The sequence below is a fragment of the Urocampus carinirostris genome, chromosome 5 (assembly GCF_059441175.1).
Source record: "Urocampus carinirostris isolate Australia breed hairy pipefish chromosome 5, RoL_Ucar_1.0, whole genome shotgun sequence".
NCBI classification, from domain to species: Eukaryota; Metazoa; Chordata; class Actinopteri; order Syngnathiformes; family Syngnathidae; genus Urocampus; species Urocampus carinirostris.
The window spans coordinates 36656020-36672849 of NC_142353.1; the positions used below are offsets into that span (position 1 = coordinate 36656020).

Consider the following 16830-nt stretch of genomic DNA (forward strand, 5'->3'; position numbering starts at 1 on the left):
CCCGCGTTTGTTACGCCTCTTCTTTTTAATTGGCCCGTGCAAGACATATCAGAATAAGTGTCCAAAATCAATACAAATAAATACATTACAAAAATATACAGTTGCAAATACATATTATACATGGTTACACATATTTACAAAGAAAGACGATACACCGAGAGAGTTTTCAAAGCTTTAATAATAATAATATATATATAATAATATCATCCCAAACGGTGCCTGACAGGGCAGTTAATGGTAGCAACACGCTAGCAACACGCTCGCAACACAGTAAACGGGTCTGTAAAAAAACATACCGTACTTGTAAAAATCACGGTAAACCGTCCTCATCTTCCTCCTTAGAACTGAAGCCATCAAAGTCGTCTTCCTCAGTGTCGGAAAGAAACAGTGTCATATAGACGTCGTCCCACGCTCCCGCAGCAGGACTCGCACTCTCACTGTCGCTGGAACTTTCGTCCACTCCTGATTCTGTGCCCTCCTCTCCGTCACCAGACCGGCTTTTCGGAACCCGTTGGTGATGGTGGATTTTTTGATGCTGCCCCACGCTGTCAGGATCCAGCGAAAAAGTTGCCTTTCGCATGCGGCCAGTTTTAGTAAAGTTGCAGTCTTCCTCGGCGCATATATTCCACCGGTCTAAATCTTACCTTTTGTACTCGAGCGCTGCATCACTGAATAAGCCGCAGGGTTGAAAGTTTGGGAAAAAAGTAGTGGCTTATAGTCCGGAATTTACGGTAACCATTTTTTAGCAATAATTCTTTTCTTCTGTGTTTTTAAGCGTGTGACAAATCCGCCGCCACCATGATGATGATGCCAAAGGTAAACAAAGATTCAAGTTAGCTGCTAGCATTAGCGTGACACATCTGACTTAAACCTTGGACACAGAGGCCTCAGACGTCCCCGGGCAGTGTGCTGTCACTACGAGGTGGTGCCAGCGGGCCCGGATCGCCCGCTGCTGCCATAGTGGTAGGCGCCAGGCTTGGTTTTTTACGTTATCAATAGTTCTTTCCCGTTTTATGATTCCACCCGTTTTTTCCCCGCATAGGCCCGGGTGGACAACAGCGTGATGGTGTATAAGGACCTGGCGGCACTCCCTAGGGACAAAGCCATACTGGACATCGAGAGACCAGACCTGATGACGTATGAGCTGCACTACAACTACAGTCCACTGGAGGTGTCGGTGAGTCACTGTGTTTGATTTGCACAAAACAAGAGATTCATTTCTTGTCAGAGATCGACATTATTAAGACTATTTAGTGGCTATATTTGCATAGATAAAATACATGTATATAGTTTAATTCTACATGATGGTGGCAGACAAGAACTTACGTCCTTCCTGGGTGAACTCCAAACAGAGAGAGAGAGTGGTTTATTTTGCGTCAGAGAAATCAGTACACACAAGAACATGACTTCAAAATAAAAGAATACAAGATTGATAAACGTACAAGAGATATAATTACACTCATTGTTGAAACGTTACTTTATGTGTGTGTGTGTGTATGAGAAACATTGTTTTTATATTTAGTAATATAAAAACAAGCTAATTACCTTGAGACAGAAATTCAAGAGATTTACATTGAAAACCTGACATTTCTGCTGCTTGATATTACTGTATTTTCTGGACTATAAGGTGCACCTAAAAACCCGACTTCGTCAGAAATTTTAAAGTGCGTCTTATAAGTCGTTGTCCTTTATATCCCGCTAAATACATTCTGACAGTATTTATGCATGTGCGTTACTACATGAGGTTTTATGATATACAGCGGAACCTCGGTTCTCGACCATAATCCGTTCCAGAACCCTGTTCGAAAACCGATTTGTTCCATCACCGAAATCATTTTTCCCATTCAAAATAATGTAAATCGTTTTAATCCGTTCCAACACCCTGAATGTTTACCTTGAATGTTTAACGTAAACATAAAGCTAACCCAGGCTAATGGTACGTTCGCGTTATCGTAATCTTCCGTACGAAAGATTACGCTAAAATGAACGTGTAAAAATAAAAAAATCAGGTCGTTTACAAGTCATTTAGCACCGGGGTCTCCACAACAAGTGGTGAGCGGTTCATTGGAAAGGGGGCTGCGTTCCAACACCCTGAATGTTTAACGTAGACATGAAGCTAACCCAGGCTAATCGTACGTTCGCGTTATCGTAATCTTCCGTACGAAAGGTTACGCTAACATAAACGTGTAAAAATAAAAAAAAGGATAAAGAAAATAATTATGAATAGGATTTCTTACCTTTGTGGTGGTCAGCAGAAGGCGCAGGTGGACGGTGGAGCTATTATTTCTTTCTTAAATGCAATAGTTGTACGCACTACTTTTCTTTTTTCACCTGTAGCAACTTTGCTGCTTGCACTGACTTTCTTCGGAGGCATAATTAGGGGCTAAAACACTTGGTACACCTATATTAAAAGCGAAAGCAAAACGAAGCACGTCCGCACGCGATAACAGTTGGTCACGAAAAGAGCGATCTGCACCCGTACGTGGCTCAGCATCACACCCTAGCGTACGCACTCACGCATTACCGGCGTTCGAACTCCGATTTTTTGACCGAACAGCGAAGCAAGAATTTCTCGAAATTTTTGGTCGGACTCCGATTTGTTCGAACTGAGAGGCGTTCGAAAACCGAGGTTCCACTGTACCTTTAAATGCATTCAGACAGTATTTATGCAAGTGCGTTACTACATGAGGTTTTATGATATATTACCGTAATTATGCAATGATTGATCAATGAAAAACATCGCTGACTATAATCACTAAGCATTTTATGCAATGGTAATCGAACCCGGGTCACAGTGGTGAGCGCGCCGACCCTCATCTACTGGATCTGAAGTGATACAGATAACATATGAAAAGGCATGAGCGTTTATCTTGTTATTACAGTATTTCTACAGTGCCAGAAACCGATGCAAGAAAATTGAGAAACAGAAATTCATCATTGGATACGCCAAAGAGTTGTTTCCCTCGTCGTGCTTTTTTGCCTTTATTTATATCTTTTAGGCCACTTTTGTCATGATTACTGATGCGAGGCACCTGTGCCTGTTCCTTTGGCGCCAACAGCCCTGGTCGCTGATTGGCTTCCTGCCACTTTTTTCTGTTACCAGCGTTAGACCGTCTGCAAACCTATGCTCTCAGCTAGGCAAGTTTTGTACTCTCCGACATTATCCTGCCCTGTTTTCCTGCCTGATACCTGTTGCCGACCTCTTTTCCTGACCCGTATCTGCTTTTGCTCCTCCGTCCCGGCCATCGACCTCTTTTGCCCTGTTTCCTGCCTGATACCTGTTGCCGACCTGTTTCTGGACCCTTTTCTGTTTTGCTCCCCTGTCCTGGCCATCGACCTGTTTTCTCACTGTTAACGACTACCCTCGCTCGGCGAAGTGATACTTCCGTGTTCCTGCCATTTGCTACCCGTGACAGACGATCATCGAATCGTGGAGGCAAGCACTGCTCTCTTTCTTGATAAAAACCGAGTAAAACGAACGCTATTGGGTCCTGTCTCTGTTCCTGGCTTGTGACAGCTTTTCCGTTTTCCCTATTCTTTAACATTTGTTTCGTGCACTGTAAATAATGAGATCAAATATAACGCCTTTTTATAGGTCATTTGTTTGCCTAGTGGTCTAGTGGTTGAGCTTTGGCGTTCTCACCTGGTTCAATTCCCGTTACATACATTTTCCGATTTTGGTCGGTAAGATTTTTGGAATTGAATTGTCTTTAGAGTCATTTATATCAACGTTGTGAAACATTTTATGCAAAGACATTAGACATGGTGAAGATGTAATAAATACTTCAAAGAAATAAACAAGTTAAAAAACTATCAGTTTAGATTGGCAAAAATATTGACAACCTAGTACTCAGGAACCGGCCTAAATTCGAATAATCTATCTATCTATATATCAAAGCCATATCCCCCCCGTGGGAGGTAGCTAGAGTCAAGAACACACTCCCATTCACCAAAAATTCATTCCCATTCGCTCTTCCCAACCTGACACCGAACACCAGGCCCACAGAACAACAATGGGTGAGTTGCTGTGTCATACAACCCTTCATCCGAAGAGAAACCCGACAGCATTCACTGGTTTACCCCCTCCGCATCATATGCGTTGATATCAGTCATTCTTAACTATCCTTCGCCATTCACACCTATCCCTAGCACATAGGTGTCAAACAGGCGGCTCGCGGGCCAGATCAGGCCCGCTAAAGGATTGAATCCGATCCGCGAGACAACACTCAGAGAAGCGCAAGGGAAAAACAAGTTGCAGGTTGAAATATGTCAACTTGATGTTGCCAAAGCCAGGGGCCTCTCACAAAGACGCTGTACTTGTATTTCTCTCTCTCTCTCTCTCTCTTTTCCACCCCTTTTCTCCCACTCTGTCTCTGTCTCTTTCACTCTCTGTGTCTCTCTTTTTCTCTTCCTTTGTTGCTCTTTGTCTCTTTCTCTCTCTGTGTCTTTTAACCTCTTTTGCTCTAACTTCCTTTTTTCCTTTTTTCTCTTTTCTCTTTCTCTCTTCATACCCTTCGCGCTTTCTTTTCTCTCTTCTCTCCTTCTGTCTTTCTATTTCTCTTTGTATGTCTTTCTTCCTCTCCCTTTCTTTTCCCCCCTCTCATGACTTTTTATCTCTTTTGTTTCTCACGCTCTCTCCCTCGCTCTCTTTTTCTTTCTTTGTCCGACCCTCTCTCCTTTTCACTCCCTCTTTCTCTTTTTTTATCCCTCTTTTTCTTTCTCTTTCATCTACTAGTCCGGCACCTGACTGAATGTTTGTTCTATCGTGTGGCCCCTGAGTTAAAATGAGTTTGACACCCCTGCCCTAGCACATACTCTTGTATTTATTAAATTTAACGACCAAATATCCAACCATATTTGGGCCTTCCTCTCGTTCTATTCGTTCTATTTCCCACCACTACTGCACTATATACACTTTTAGTCAAAACGACCTTAGGTTCGCAGGACGGTCTGACGGCTTCCTCTTGGAAGCCGGGGGTTTAAAAGGAGTCAATGAACCAATCAGCGCTCAGAGCTGTTGGCGCCAACGGGGCATTCGCAAGTGCCCTGAATCAGCAATCAAAATACGGTTTTTAGTCTAGAAATGAACTGATTTTCATATTTTTGGTCTTTACTGGTCTTCAAGTCTGGTCTTATTTGTTTCTCCACACATTTTCATAGTCTCCGTTGCAGAGGTCCCTGTCTCCAAGCTCGTTCTCCCCTCCGACCTCTCCCGAGGTGAGACCAGGCTCACGGTTAACCATACTGTATGTCTTTCTGCTTCCTCCTGATCCGTCTCAACTTTTCCAGGAATCCAGAGCCTGGCCGGAGAAGATTTCTCCTGCCTGCTCCTCGCCGGCCTCCGGCGACAGAAAACGCATTAGCGGGAACACCACGCCATCGCCGCATACGCAACGTGCACTCCTCGGACAAAACATACAACCTTCTAAGACAATGCAACATTTCCATAGGCCTGGTAAACTTCTTTTGATTATTTGTATTGTAAATCTAGCCCACTGCCTATTTTAATACAGTGGCCCCTCTACACACCAGCTACTTTTGTTATGAGAAATTGGAGATACTGTCAGAACCAGAACAGAAACAGGACCCAATCGCGTGACGTTCTCACACCTGCCTTTATTATACGGGAAATGGGGAGTCATGCACGTTAGGTAGGCGGTCTGGCGTGGAAAGACCGGAAGCCAGAGACCGACGAGACCGATTCCAATTGCCCGAGTTGAAAATTAACTGGAGAAACTAGACGGGAACGAAAACTGGAGAAAATAATAAACAGGACAAAAACAGACGAAAACTAAACTGGAACGCGAAATTAAACAGGACAACAATAAACGGGAACAATACCGGACTGGAGATATCACAGGAAAACAGGACCAAATCAGAACCCCCGTCTTGTGGGGCAGAGGTTTGTTTGACACTGTTGCTCTTTGTCTCTTCTCGGACCTTCAGTAACTGAAGGATTTTATACATTTGACTATAAAAGATTTTGTATGATCAAATACAAATGACATTTAATGCAAAAGATATTCACTGGCTGGGCTGTGGGGCAGGTCAGTGCAACCTAGTGGAGAATGATGCTTACAGGAACAGCGAGGAACTGGGACAAAGGGCTGATAAGATAATCAGCACTTCTCGACGCAGAGGGGCCCTGGTGACGTAGAAACGCTCGAGGATGTTTTGACCATTTCAGACATCGAGACGAGATGTTTGGAGCCACGTGGGGACTTTCCTGGCACGTCCATGGGAGGAGCCGGCACACCAGCTTGCGGAGGGACGTGGGTCGACAGAAGAAAGGCAGAAGATCGAAAGAGGAGGCTTGACGGAGACTCGAGCGACACTCATTCGGCTAATTCGGCCATATATTCGATGGAGTTCATTTAGCTAGATTATTTAAGAAATTAAATCTGCCCCAGTGTGGAAATGCCGGTCTCTTGTTCATTTTTCCATCAAGAAATGAGCGTGCATTGTTAGGTGCATGTAAGTTGTGTTTGGTTAATATCTAATTCAAACAATTTGGTAAACGGTACATTTTAATATAAAATTTCTAACATAACTGATCAGGTCATTTTGTTTAAATGTTAAAATATAAATACGCTATGTGTGTTATTTAGAATTGGGGAGAAGTTATGACTGTTTCCGTTGATGTTTCAGACAATGGCAGCAACATCTACAAAAAACCTCCGATCTACAGAAGAGGTCCGTCAATCACCTTCCGGTCATTAGCCGTTAGCATCATTAAGCTAATCACGCTACGTTGGTGCAGGTGCCTCATCCTCAGCGATCCCTTCAGGAAAGCACTTGGAGGATCTCATCATCGAGTCGTCAAAGTTCCCCGCCGCTGAGCCCCCCGATCCAAACGCACCCTCCAAAATAGAGACAGAACATTGGCCTTGCCCCCCTTCGTCGGCTGTTTTTGGTGAGCATCCGTTGGGTTTCTTCTTGTTCCCTTTCCTTCATCTTCTGGTCCTCACAACCAGAGAAGGAGAAGGCAAGTCGCAAGAGTGCATACAGTCAAGAAGAAAAAGAAGAGGAGGATGAGGAGGAGGACGATCAAGTTTGGGGTCTGAGAGCTCTTCACAGGCAGGAGCTAGAGAAGGTGGGAAGCAGTAGATTTCGGGTGTCGGTCATGGTGATGGTGATATCGCCTCCATTTTTGTCTTCAGATCCAGTCCAATCTCGGCAGGATCCTCCTCAAGGAGGAACTGAGCAAGTCGGCTTCTCCTCTGAGGAGGAAAACACGCTCGCTGCCGGACCGCAGACTACAAACAGGTACTAATAACCAGTGTTGGGATCGTTGCTGTAAAAGGAATTAGTTATAGTTACTCACTACTTCTTCCAAAAAGTAACTGAGTTATAAACTGAATTACTCTCCATGGGAATTCCGACTATTTTAGAGAACTTCCGAGTTCCGAACAGCTCTTAAGGTTGTTTTTGTTGCTTTCTTTAGGAATTAAATATTAAAATGTACCGTTTACCCAATTGTTCAAATTAATTATCTGACTCCATTAACCAAACACATTCTACATTCACCTAACAATGCGCGCTCGTTTCTTGATGGAAAAGATGGATAATAAACCGGCATTTCCACACCGGGGCAGATTTAATTTCTTAAACAAATTAACTGAAGTGAACTTCATTGAATATGGCTGAATTAGTTGAATTAGTGTCGCTCGAGTCTCTGTCAAGCCTCCTCTCTCGATCTTCTGCCTTCTCTCCTTGGCCCACGTCTTTCCGCAAACTGGTGTGCCGGCTCCTCCCATGGGCGTGCCAGGGAAGCCCCCACGTGGGGTCCACCCCCTCGCCTCAATGTCTGTAAAAACTCAAAACAGCAGAGCGTTTATCAAAACAATGCCTGCCGTCCTTCGTCAGAGTCCTGTTATCAAAATTCCCCAGCCAAAACATTCCGCATTTGGAACAGCGTGACCTGAAGCCCACTCAGTGAAAATCTTCATTGCACTCAATAGATGTAACTTGTATTCAATCGTATAAAATCTTTTATAGTCAAATGTTTAAAATCCTTCACTTTTAATCCCCGCATTACCAATTATTATGTAACATTATGCATGAAATGTCTTGAAAAGGGGGGGGAATAAAGAAGAGAAGACAAATATGAAAAAAAATAAAACATGAAAAATACAATGACAAAAGGAAAAAGAGAGATAAAAGAAGAATAACCACTTGTCATGAACCGGAACTGGAGGAGAACCCAAATGCGTGACGTTTCTCACACAAGCTTTTATTTTACGGGAAATGGGGCAGTCATGCACGTTAACCCAAATGCCAGTGATTCGGCGATCGTTGGGCGGAAGACGTAAGGCAGCAGTCTGGCGTGGAAAGACAGAAAGCCAGAGGCCGACGAGATTGATACCAATTGCACGAGCAGATATCGGACGGATGGGGTCGATATTGGACAGGACGGGACAGAAAGGATTGATATCAAAACTGGATATCAAAATTAAATTGGACAAACTACACAGGATTGAAACTGAAGATTGATATTAAACAGGACAAAATAGACGGGAACGATACCGGACAGGAGACACAGGCAGGAAACCGGGTCAAAAACCCACGTCTTGCGGGTGCAGAGGTTCGTTGACGGACTGACAAAGGGAGAGTGAGAGCACTGAGCTTAAATAGAAGGGAAGCCAATCTGTCAACGAGGCGCAGCTGGCGCCACACGGGTGGGGTCAATTGGGCCCCATGGCAACCATGACACTGCTGATACTTTACATTTTTATATAAACACATTAACACTAGCTGAAAAAACGATGGGAAGGGGTGCTGGGCGGGAGCTCACCTGGTTTGGTCGGCTCTTGTGGCTCACTCTTGGTGCACGTCCAATCCCACTTCAAACTTTAAAATTTTAACAATAAAAAAATCAGAAGCGAGAAGAACAAAATGGAGGGTCCATTAGACTCTTTAATAGTAGATGGCGATGACGACCTGCTAATCTCTTCTTCTTTCTCAGTCCCAGTAGTGTTTGAGAGGGACCACATCTCATTTTTTTGTGATTTTGTTTGTTTTATTTCCTTTTTCATATACTAACAGTCCTAAAAAGGTTAGTTATAAGGGAAAGAAAAAGTGGAAAACTGGGACATTAACAATTGAGAAAGAAACAATTTGAAAAGAATAACTTCTCAGAAACGGTATAATACTTTATATATGGTGATTTTATAGATTAACAAATGATTTTGATAATGATGTATGAAATGATCATTTATTAATATGATTGATTAAAGAAGCGTCCAAAGTTATTTTGGTAATGGTTCTTTTTGTCATGATTACCGATGTGAATCACCTGTGCCCACTCATATGGCGCCAACCGCCGCGGGTTCTGATTGGCTCCCTGTCACTATTTGAACCCAGTCCTGTCAATCCCCGGTTGTCAGTCCGTCTGCGAACCTCAGTGAACACTAGGCAAGCCTTTTTCGACCCTGACTACCACCTGTCCGTGTTTTGCTACCATCTGTCCCCGGCTACGACCCGTTTTTGATTCCGACCACGTCTGCTCTCCTGTCCCGGCTTACGACCCGTTTCTGACCCCGACCACGTTTTTGCTCTCCTGTCCCGGCTATCGACCTGTTTTTCCGTCCTTGACACCACCATCGCTCGTTACGGAAGATCCACTTCCGTGTTCGGATCCCAAACCGAGTACGAGAGCGACTTGCTTCCCGCGCCCAGCGAACACCGGATCATGGGCGCAGTCCTTCCTCTTTCTTTCAATAAAACTTGTGGTAACGTTACGCAATTGGGTCCTGTTTCCGTTCTGGTACTGACACAATTTGGGAGTACATAATGTATGTTCATCAAGCTGTTTTACCTATGTGTACAACTTAGACCACAATGTTATCGATGCTGTTGGGAATTAAACTATTAAAAATGTAGTGTTTACCAAATTGTTAAAATTAGTTTATCTGACTCCATTAACCAAACATAACCTTCTTTCACTCAACAATGCATGCTCGTTTCATTTCGGGAAAATATTGGCAAGAGACTGGCATTTCCACACGGGAGCAGATTTAATTTCTTAAATAATAAACTAAGTGAATTCCATCGAATTAGCCGAATTATTGTCGCTCTTCGTCGAGGCTCTCTCTCGATTGTCCCTCGATCTCTGATCTTCTGAAGTTCTTCCTCTGTCCACGCCTCTCTCCCACGCTGGCGTGTCGGCCACCCCCATGGGGCGGGCCAGGAACGCCCATGTGGGCTCCACCTCGTCGCCACGATGTCTGAAGAAACACAAAACAACACCAAGTGTTTCACGTCATCAGGGCCTTGTTCTCCAAACATCGCCCGCCACCTGCGTCAGAACTCTGTTTTCAACAGAACTAAACAAAACATTCACATTCGGGAACGACGCGACCTGTCATTGAACTCAAGCCTTCTCTGTGAAAAATCTTCGTTGCATTCAACAAATGTAACTTGTATAAAATCCTTTATAGTAGAATGTATAAAAATCCTTCAATGCGTAGGCAGAAAAAGGGCCGGGGCGACTGTTTTAGCCAATCAGAATGCAGAACTCAATGCTGACTGAAAAAACCAAACAGCGTCAAAGTGTACCGCGATACAGCGAGGGATTACCGTACTGTGTTTTATTATGAACTGTAAATTACATAATAGTCAGGCCTTGTCCAATGTTCCCTGTAATTTTCCACGTGTTTACGTGTTTTTTTCAACTTTTTTTAAATTCCTTTAAAAAAAATCTCATTGTGTTTATTTTTTCCGAGCTGTTACTTTTTTCTTTTTGTTCTCTATTTACTTTTTTCCTACATTTCTTTCTTTTCTTTTTTTCTGGCTTTTTTCTAAATACTTTTTAGTAGATCAGGAGGTAGAGCGCTCGTCTTGGGATCAAGGGATCCCAGTTTGAATCCCGGCTCGTCCGTGTTACATGTCGAAGTGTCCTTGGGTAAGACACTGAACCCCTAATACTCCCAATAAGCAGGTTAGCGCCTTACATGGCTGCAAGGCCGCTATTGGGAAATGTGGAGCACATTGTAAAGCGCTTTGGGAAGTCATTGAGTTGAAAATCCCTATATAAATGCAGATCATTTCATTTCATTTCATTTCATTCCTTTTATTTCTTTTTTCTCAACTTTTCACTCCTTTTTCATTTTGGTATTTTTTTCTTTTTTGTTCTATTTCCCCCCTTCCTTTAAGTCATTTTGTGCATAATTTTACATCATATTTGGTCATGTTGGGATGAAAGAATCAAAAACAACCCGAAGAGCCGTTTAGGACCCGAAAGAGCCGGTTCCTTTTAACGAGCCGAGCCAAAGAAGCCGGTTCTCGACAAACTCTACTAACTTTACTCAACTTCGTTCTACTCCGACTCGACTTCAAAAAAACGCATTTAGGACACAACTTCGGGGGAACCCGTGTATTTTGACCTTCATGCACTGTAACTTTGACTTAAGTTGTTTCTTAATTAGTCATTTTGAGCCCTGATTTTTGTGCGCCGGCTAGATTTTCTTGTGCGCTGAGAATGTGCGAGCAGTGCGCCATTGCGCACGCGCGCAGCTTAGAGGGAACACTGGCCTTGTCCATAAAACCTGAAGTTTTCTATTCCCGGTCATTCTGCAGGTGCTTCTACTTCCCAATCTGTTTCTTTCCCAGCATCCTCTGGGGCAGGCCTACCCAGGGTGAGTATAGACGGGAGTGAGTGTGTCCTTGATGTTGCGTTCACGTGCTCTTCTAAATTCCAGTTGCAGTCTACAGAATTCACCCCGTCGGAGAAGCTCACCACAGGTAACCCCCAGGGTCCTTCCACACCTGCGTGCTGCGTTCAAGTGTCCTAATGAGTGCGTGTTTATGTGCGTGTGTGTCTCCCGCAGGTGTTCAGGTAGCGTGTGTCTTCATCATTGTGCCGGCCGTCGGCCATGTTGTGGTGATGTTTGTGTGTTTGTGTGTTAGAACGGCGAGGCCGCGATGGACCGGGGACGTTCGCTACCGAGTGTCCTGGAGCTCAAGGTACAAAGTGTTATTCCGGTGATGTGCGTTTCCTGGGCGGTTGCCTTGACAACTACCTCTTTTGACAGATTTACCCCTACGAGACGTTGGTGGTCAACCAAAGAGGACGGATCAAACATCCTCCGGGGGTGGACAGAACGCGACTGGAGGTGAAGTGTTTTGGGGAGGCAAATCCAAGCGCAGACACACTAGCTGAGTTAGGGGGGTAAAGGTTATTAATAACTACCGTATTTTCCGCACTATAAGGCGCACCGGGTTATAGGGCGCACCCCCAAAAAATAGTTTTTGGTCCTATATTTTCCATACAGGGCAGCACGGCGGAGCAGTGGTTAGCGCTTGTGCGGCACAGTTCATGTCATGGGAACCTGTCGTGGGTTCAAATCCAGCTCCAGACTTCCTGTGCGGAGTTTGTATGTTCTCCCCATGCTTGCGTGGGTTTCCTCCGGGCACTGCGGTTTCCTCCCACGTTCCAAAAAACATGCATTTCAGGTGAATTGGCCGGTCCAAATTGTCCCTAGGTGTGAATGAGCGAATGAGTTGTCTGTCCCAGTGTGCCCTGCGATTGGCTGGCAACCAGTTCAGGGTGTCCCCTGCCCACTGCCCGGAGATGGCTGGGATGGGCACAGTCCTTAAATACAGCTCTCTAATGATGAACTGGTGTGGGTTCCTACAGCCTGTTGGCGCCCTCTGGAGGAGGGTGGCATGCTAGATACTAACATAAAGAAAGATAAATGCTAACAGGAAGGGGGGTTAGCATCCAGTTTACAAATTGTACTTCACTGTGATGATGTACTGGTGTGGGGCTTCCAGTTCTTCTGCCTGTTGGCGCCATCTGGAGGACAGTGGTGTGCTGTATCATAACACTGGACTTTTATTGACATTATACAAATGTACAATAAAAGCGTAAGAAAGCTATTTAGAGAGTGGCTGGCTAGCTGCACACTAGCATCGGGTATCCTCAAAATGAGCCTGCTTTCTACGAACATTATAATTCATCCTCCCTAAATGTAGCAGTTTCCCGTTTCATGGGAAATTAATCCGGCGTTGGTGAAATACAGGCTCTGCAATGCTAGCTTATAAAGGGTATTACGTAGCTTAGCTGTAGGAATGGGCCAGACCCGCAGCCTCAGTCCCTTCCCGGACCTGTTAACAATCCACAGAGCACCCGCTAGTGATCACCATTTTTTTTTGCAGTCTTCTGACTTTCCTCAGAGTCCGATTTTAATCGATGAATTTCTTTTCGATGTAACGAGCTGCTAAAAACAAGCTGTTGCAGCTCTTTCCAGTATTTATTGGTGGATACATTGACTTGTGAACCAGCCTTTCTGTTTGACTGAAAGCATACACCAGCCTATCACAGTCGAGCACACAGTCACGCCCACCCAACGCACATACAACCATACACAGGGTTGAGTAGGGTTATTTTAACTTGATTACTTTCAATTACTTTTGGATTACTCCAATACCAAATATGCTAATAAAAGACAAAATAAACTAATTAATAAAATGACTAAATTTTGTGCAGGCTTGGGGAGTCACGGAATACATGGAATGGAAAAATAATGTTGGCAAGCTGTTTGGATTTATTTTCATTTTGTTTCCCTCGCATTTTATGTTAGTTTTGCCGGAGATCAAAGCCAGGAGAGAAAGCTTACCACGTGTTGTGAGTCATCATTTTATTCATATTTAGTTTCTTTTGTCTTTTATTAGCATATTTGGTAGTGGAGTAATCCAAAAGTAATTGAAAGTAATCAAGTTGAAGTAACCCTACCCAACCCTGACCATATAGCATAGCAACCAATAGCATTTGCTGCTTGCTGTCTGCTCAGAACACAATGCACGACACGATATATACAGTATATATACATTTTTTAATATGGCTCTTTCAACATTTTGGGTTGCCAACCTCAAGCTAAAAAATCTATATTTTCATATGTTTTCAGAGACATTTGTCACGGGAAGATTTTGTCTGCGTGTTCGCAATGACGCCGGAAGAGTTTGAGGATCTTTCTCTGTGGCGGCAGAATCATCTGAAGAAGAGGGCGGGTCTCTTTTGACAGCCACGCCCACCCCGGGGAAGACACGCCCACTCCACACTAGCTGAGAATGAAACTACCATTAGCGTTGGGGAAGCGAGAGCGAGTGTTAGCATTAGCGCAATTATGCTAAAATGATGCTAAAGATTTTGGCTTTCAACTTTAATGAAGAAAGCTAATAATAAAGAGCAAAAGTGTCAAACAGAAGGCCCACGGGTCGAATTGGACCCGCCAAGGGCTTTAATCTGGCCCGCGAAACAACCCTGAGAAAAGTGCAAGAGAAAAACGAACTGCAATTTTGAATATATCCCCCCCCCACAAAGACACTCTTGCTGTTTTTCCATCTCTCCTTTTTCTCTTATCTCGCTGTCTGTTTTTCTTCTTTCTTTCACTCACTCTTTACTCTCTTTCTGTCTCTGTCTTGCTTTTTGTCTCTCCCTGTCTTTCTTTCTGTCTTTTTCTCACTCTCTTTCTCTTCTTGTTTTTTCACACTCTTTCTCTTTCTTTCCTTCAATCTTTCTTTTTGCTCTCTGTTTATTTTACTCTTTCTTTTTGTCTGTCTTGTTCTTTATCCCTCCCTCTTTTCTTCACTTCTCTCTCTTTGTTGTTTCTCACTCTCCTTTTTCTCAGTCTTTCTTCCTTTTTTCGGTCTCTTTCACTATTTTTTCTGTCTCTCTTTCGCTCTTTTTTTTCTTCTTCCATTTCTCTCAAACTCTCTCTTTGACCCTTTGTTGCCATACTTCACTCTCTTTCTTTCCCTCTTTGTCTCTTTTTCTCTCTGTGCATCCATTTCTTTCTTTCTGTCTTTCTATTTCCATCTCTTTTTGTATTCTCTTCTCTCTTTCTTTTACTCACTCTTTTTTGATCACTTTCTCAATTACTTCCCCCTTTTTCCTTTCTTTTTGTCTCTTTTCACCCTCTCATTTTCTCTCTTTCTCTTCTCTTTTTCTTTCTCTGTCCCTCTCTTTGTACCACCTCCCTTGAGTCCCTTTCTTTTTCTTTCTTTATTTCTTTCTAATCCACTAGCCCAGTAAGTTTCTTTCTTTTTTTTTTCTTTCTTCCTTTCTTTCTTTGTTTGTTTCTTCCTTTCTTTCTTTCTTTCTAATCCACTAGCCCAGTGAGTTTCTTTCTTTCTAATCCACTAGCCCAGTGAGTTTCTTTCTTTCTTTCTTTCTTTCTTTCTTTCTTTTTTTTTCTTTCTTCCTTTCTTTCTTTGTTTGTTTCTTTCTTTCTTTCTTTCTAATCCACTAGCCCAGTGAGTTTCTTTCTTTCTTTCTTTCTTTCTTTCTTTCTTTCTTTCTTTCTTTCTTTCTTTCTTTCTTTCTTTCTTTCTTTCTTTCTTTCTTTCTTTCTTTCTAACCCACTAGCCCAGTGAGTTTTTTTCTACAATGTGACCCAAACTTCTATAGGCTCCTTATTTCTAATCTTCTCAGGCACGGTCTCTTTAAAACTCCTATTTCACCAAATTGTCGTCTTAAGCAATAATTTCACCCAATCTTTCAGAATGTCCGAGTAACTCTGATTGCGATATGCTATTCTTGAAGACACATGTTGATTACATTTTTTGCACTGCTAGCGGTTAATTGGTTGGTTTGCAGTGCCTTGCAAAAGTAGTGCCCCCCCAAGCATGTCCCTTCAAAGTAATAGATAAAAAACACAAACTAAAATTCAACCTCATGTGAGACAGGATCAAGAAAGAAACCAATTTTTTTCAACATTTTATATAATGCTAACAAAAAAGAAAAAAAAAGTAGGTGTTGCAAAAGTATTGCCCCCCTTTGAGTTATTACTTTGTACAACCTCACTTTGCTGCAATTACAGGGTATGCCTCTATAAGTTTTGCACATCTGTAACTTGTGCCCCAATCTCAGGTCTCTTGCAGACTCCCTAAAAACGTATTTCAGAATCACCATGTATTTGACTTCATCTATCTTCCAATCAACTCTAACAATCTTCCCAGTCCCTGCTAAGAAAAGCAACGCGAGAGCATGATACTGGCACCACCAGGTTCGACGGTGGGAATGGTGTCTTCAGGGTAATGCGCAGTGTTACTCTTGCGCCTAACGTAACATTTAGCATTCTGCCCAAGAAGTTTAATTTTGGTCTAATCTGACAATAGCACCACATGTTATTTGTTTATCTAATGTTGCTTCTTGCAAACGCCAAACATGGTATTCCTTCAGAAAGGGCTTTTTGCCACTCTTCCATAAAGGGCAGATTTATGCAGAGTATGACTATTAATTATATTGTGCACAGATTTTCCCAACTCAGCTCTTTATGCTTGCAGTTTAGTCTATGTGTTCATGGGCCTCTTGGTTGCTTCTCTGATTAGTTTTCTCCTTGTTTGGGACAAAAGTTGAGAGGGAAGGCCAGTTCTTTGTAGGTTTGCAGTGGTTTTACATTATCTCCATTTTGATAGTATTACTTGCACAGTGCACCGAGAGATGTGTAAATGTTGCTAAATATTCTTGTACCCCATTCATACTTTGAACTTTTCCACAGCATAATCCCAGGCCTACCTGGTGTGTTCTTTGGTCAGGGCAGCCAATATTTTTTGCAACACATACTTTTCAGGTTTCTTTTGTGAAAATATAAAATGATGACATGATTTGGCTCCACCTCACTATTTTGTTTTCCAAGTTGTTGATTCTGAAAAAACATTTTCAGTTTTTTTTTTGATTGAAGTTTAAGGCCCAAAATGTGGCAATATGTCAAAGATTTCTTGAGGGGACAATACTTTCGCTAGGCTTTTCCACTGACCAGGACGAAAATAGTAGGATTTCCTTTTAAATGGACGTCAGAGTTTGCAGACGCAGGATGATGACATCAC

The 16830-nt window shown here is 43.0% G+C and overlaps 1 protein-coding gene across 2 annotated transcripts in view; it reads left to right on the forward strand.

Moving 5' to 3' along the window:
- Positions 1 to 16742, forward strand: part of LOC148366196 (dematin-like) — a 36993-nt gene extending 20251 nt beyond the window's left edge. Inside the window, exons 2-16 of one of the 2 annotated variants that reach the window (XM_088336641.1) lie at positions 776 to 816; positions 883 to 963; positions 1043 to 1177; positions 5161 to 5217; positions 5290 to 5455; positions 6649 to 6693; positions 6761 to 6913; positions 6975 to 7093; positions 7161 to 7266; positions 11578 to 11636; positions 11700 to 11742; positions 11829 to 11836; positions 11908 to 11964; positions 12033 to 12113; positions 13908 to 16742. In XM_088336641.1, coding sequence (XP_088192767.1) covers positions 799 to 816; positions 883 to 963; positions 1043 to 1177; positions 5161 to 5217; positions 5290 to 5455; positions 6649 to 6693; positions 6761 to 6913; positions 6975 to 7093; positions 7161 to 7266; positions 11578 to 11636; positions 11700 to 11742; positions 11829 to 11836; positions 11908 to 11964; positions 12033 to 12113; positions 13908 to 14021 — 1242 coding nt within the window. In that variant the 5' untranslated portion in view covers positions 776 to 798 and the 3' untranslated portion in view covers positions 14022 to 16742. The remainder of the gene's footprint in view (positions 1 to 775; positions 817 to 882; positions 964 to 1042; positions 1178 to 5160; positions 5218 to 5289; positions 5456 to 6648; positions 6694 to 6760; positions 6914 to 6974; positions 7094 to 7160; positions 7267 to 11577; positions 11637 to 11699; positions 11743 to 11828; positions 11837 to 11907; positions 11965 to 12032; positions 12114 to 13907) is intronic. The other variant, XM_088336643.1, reaches the window with a different exon arrangement.
- Positions 16743 to 16830: the final 88 nt, after the last annotated feature.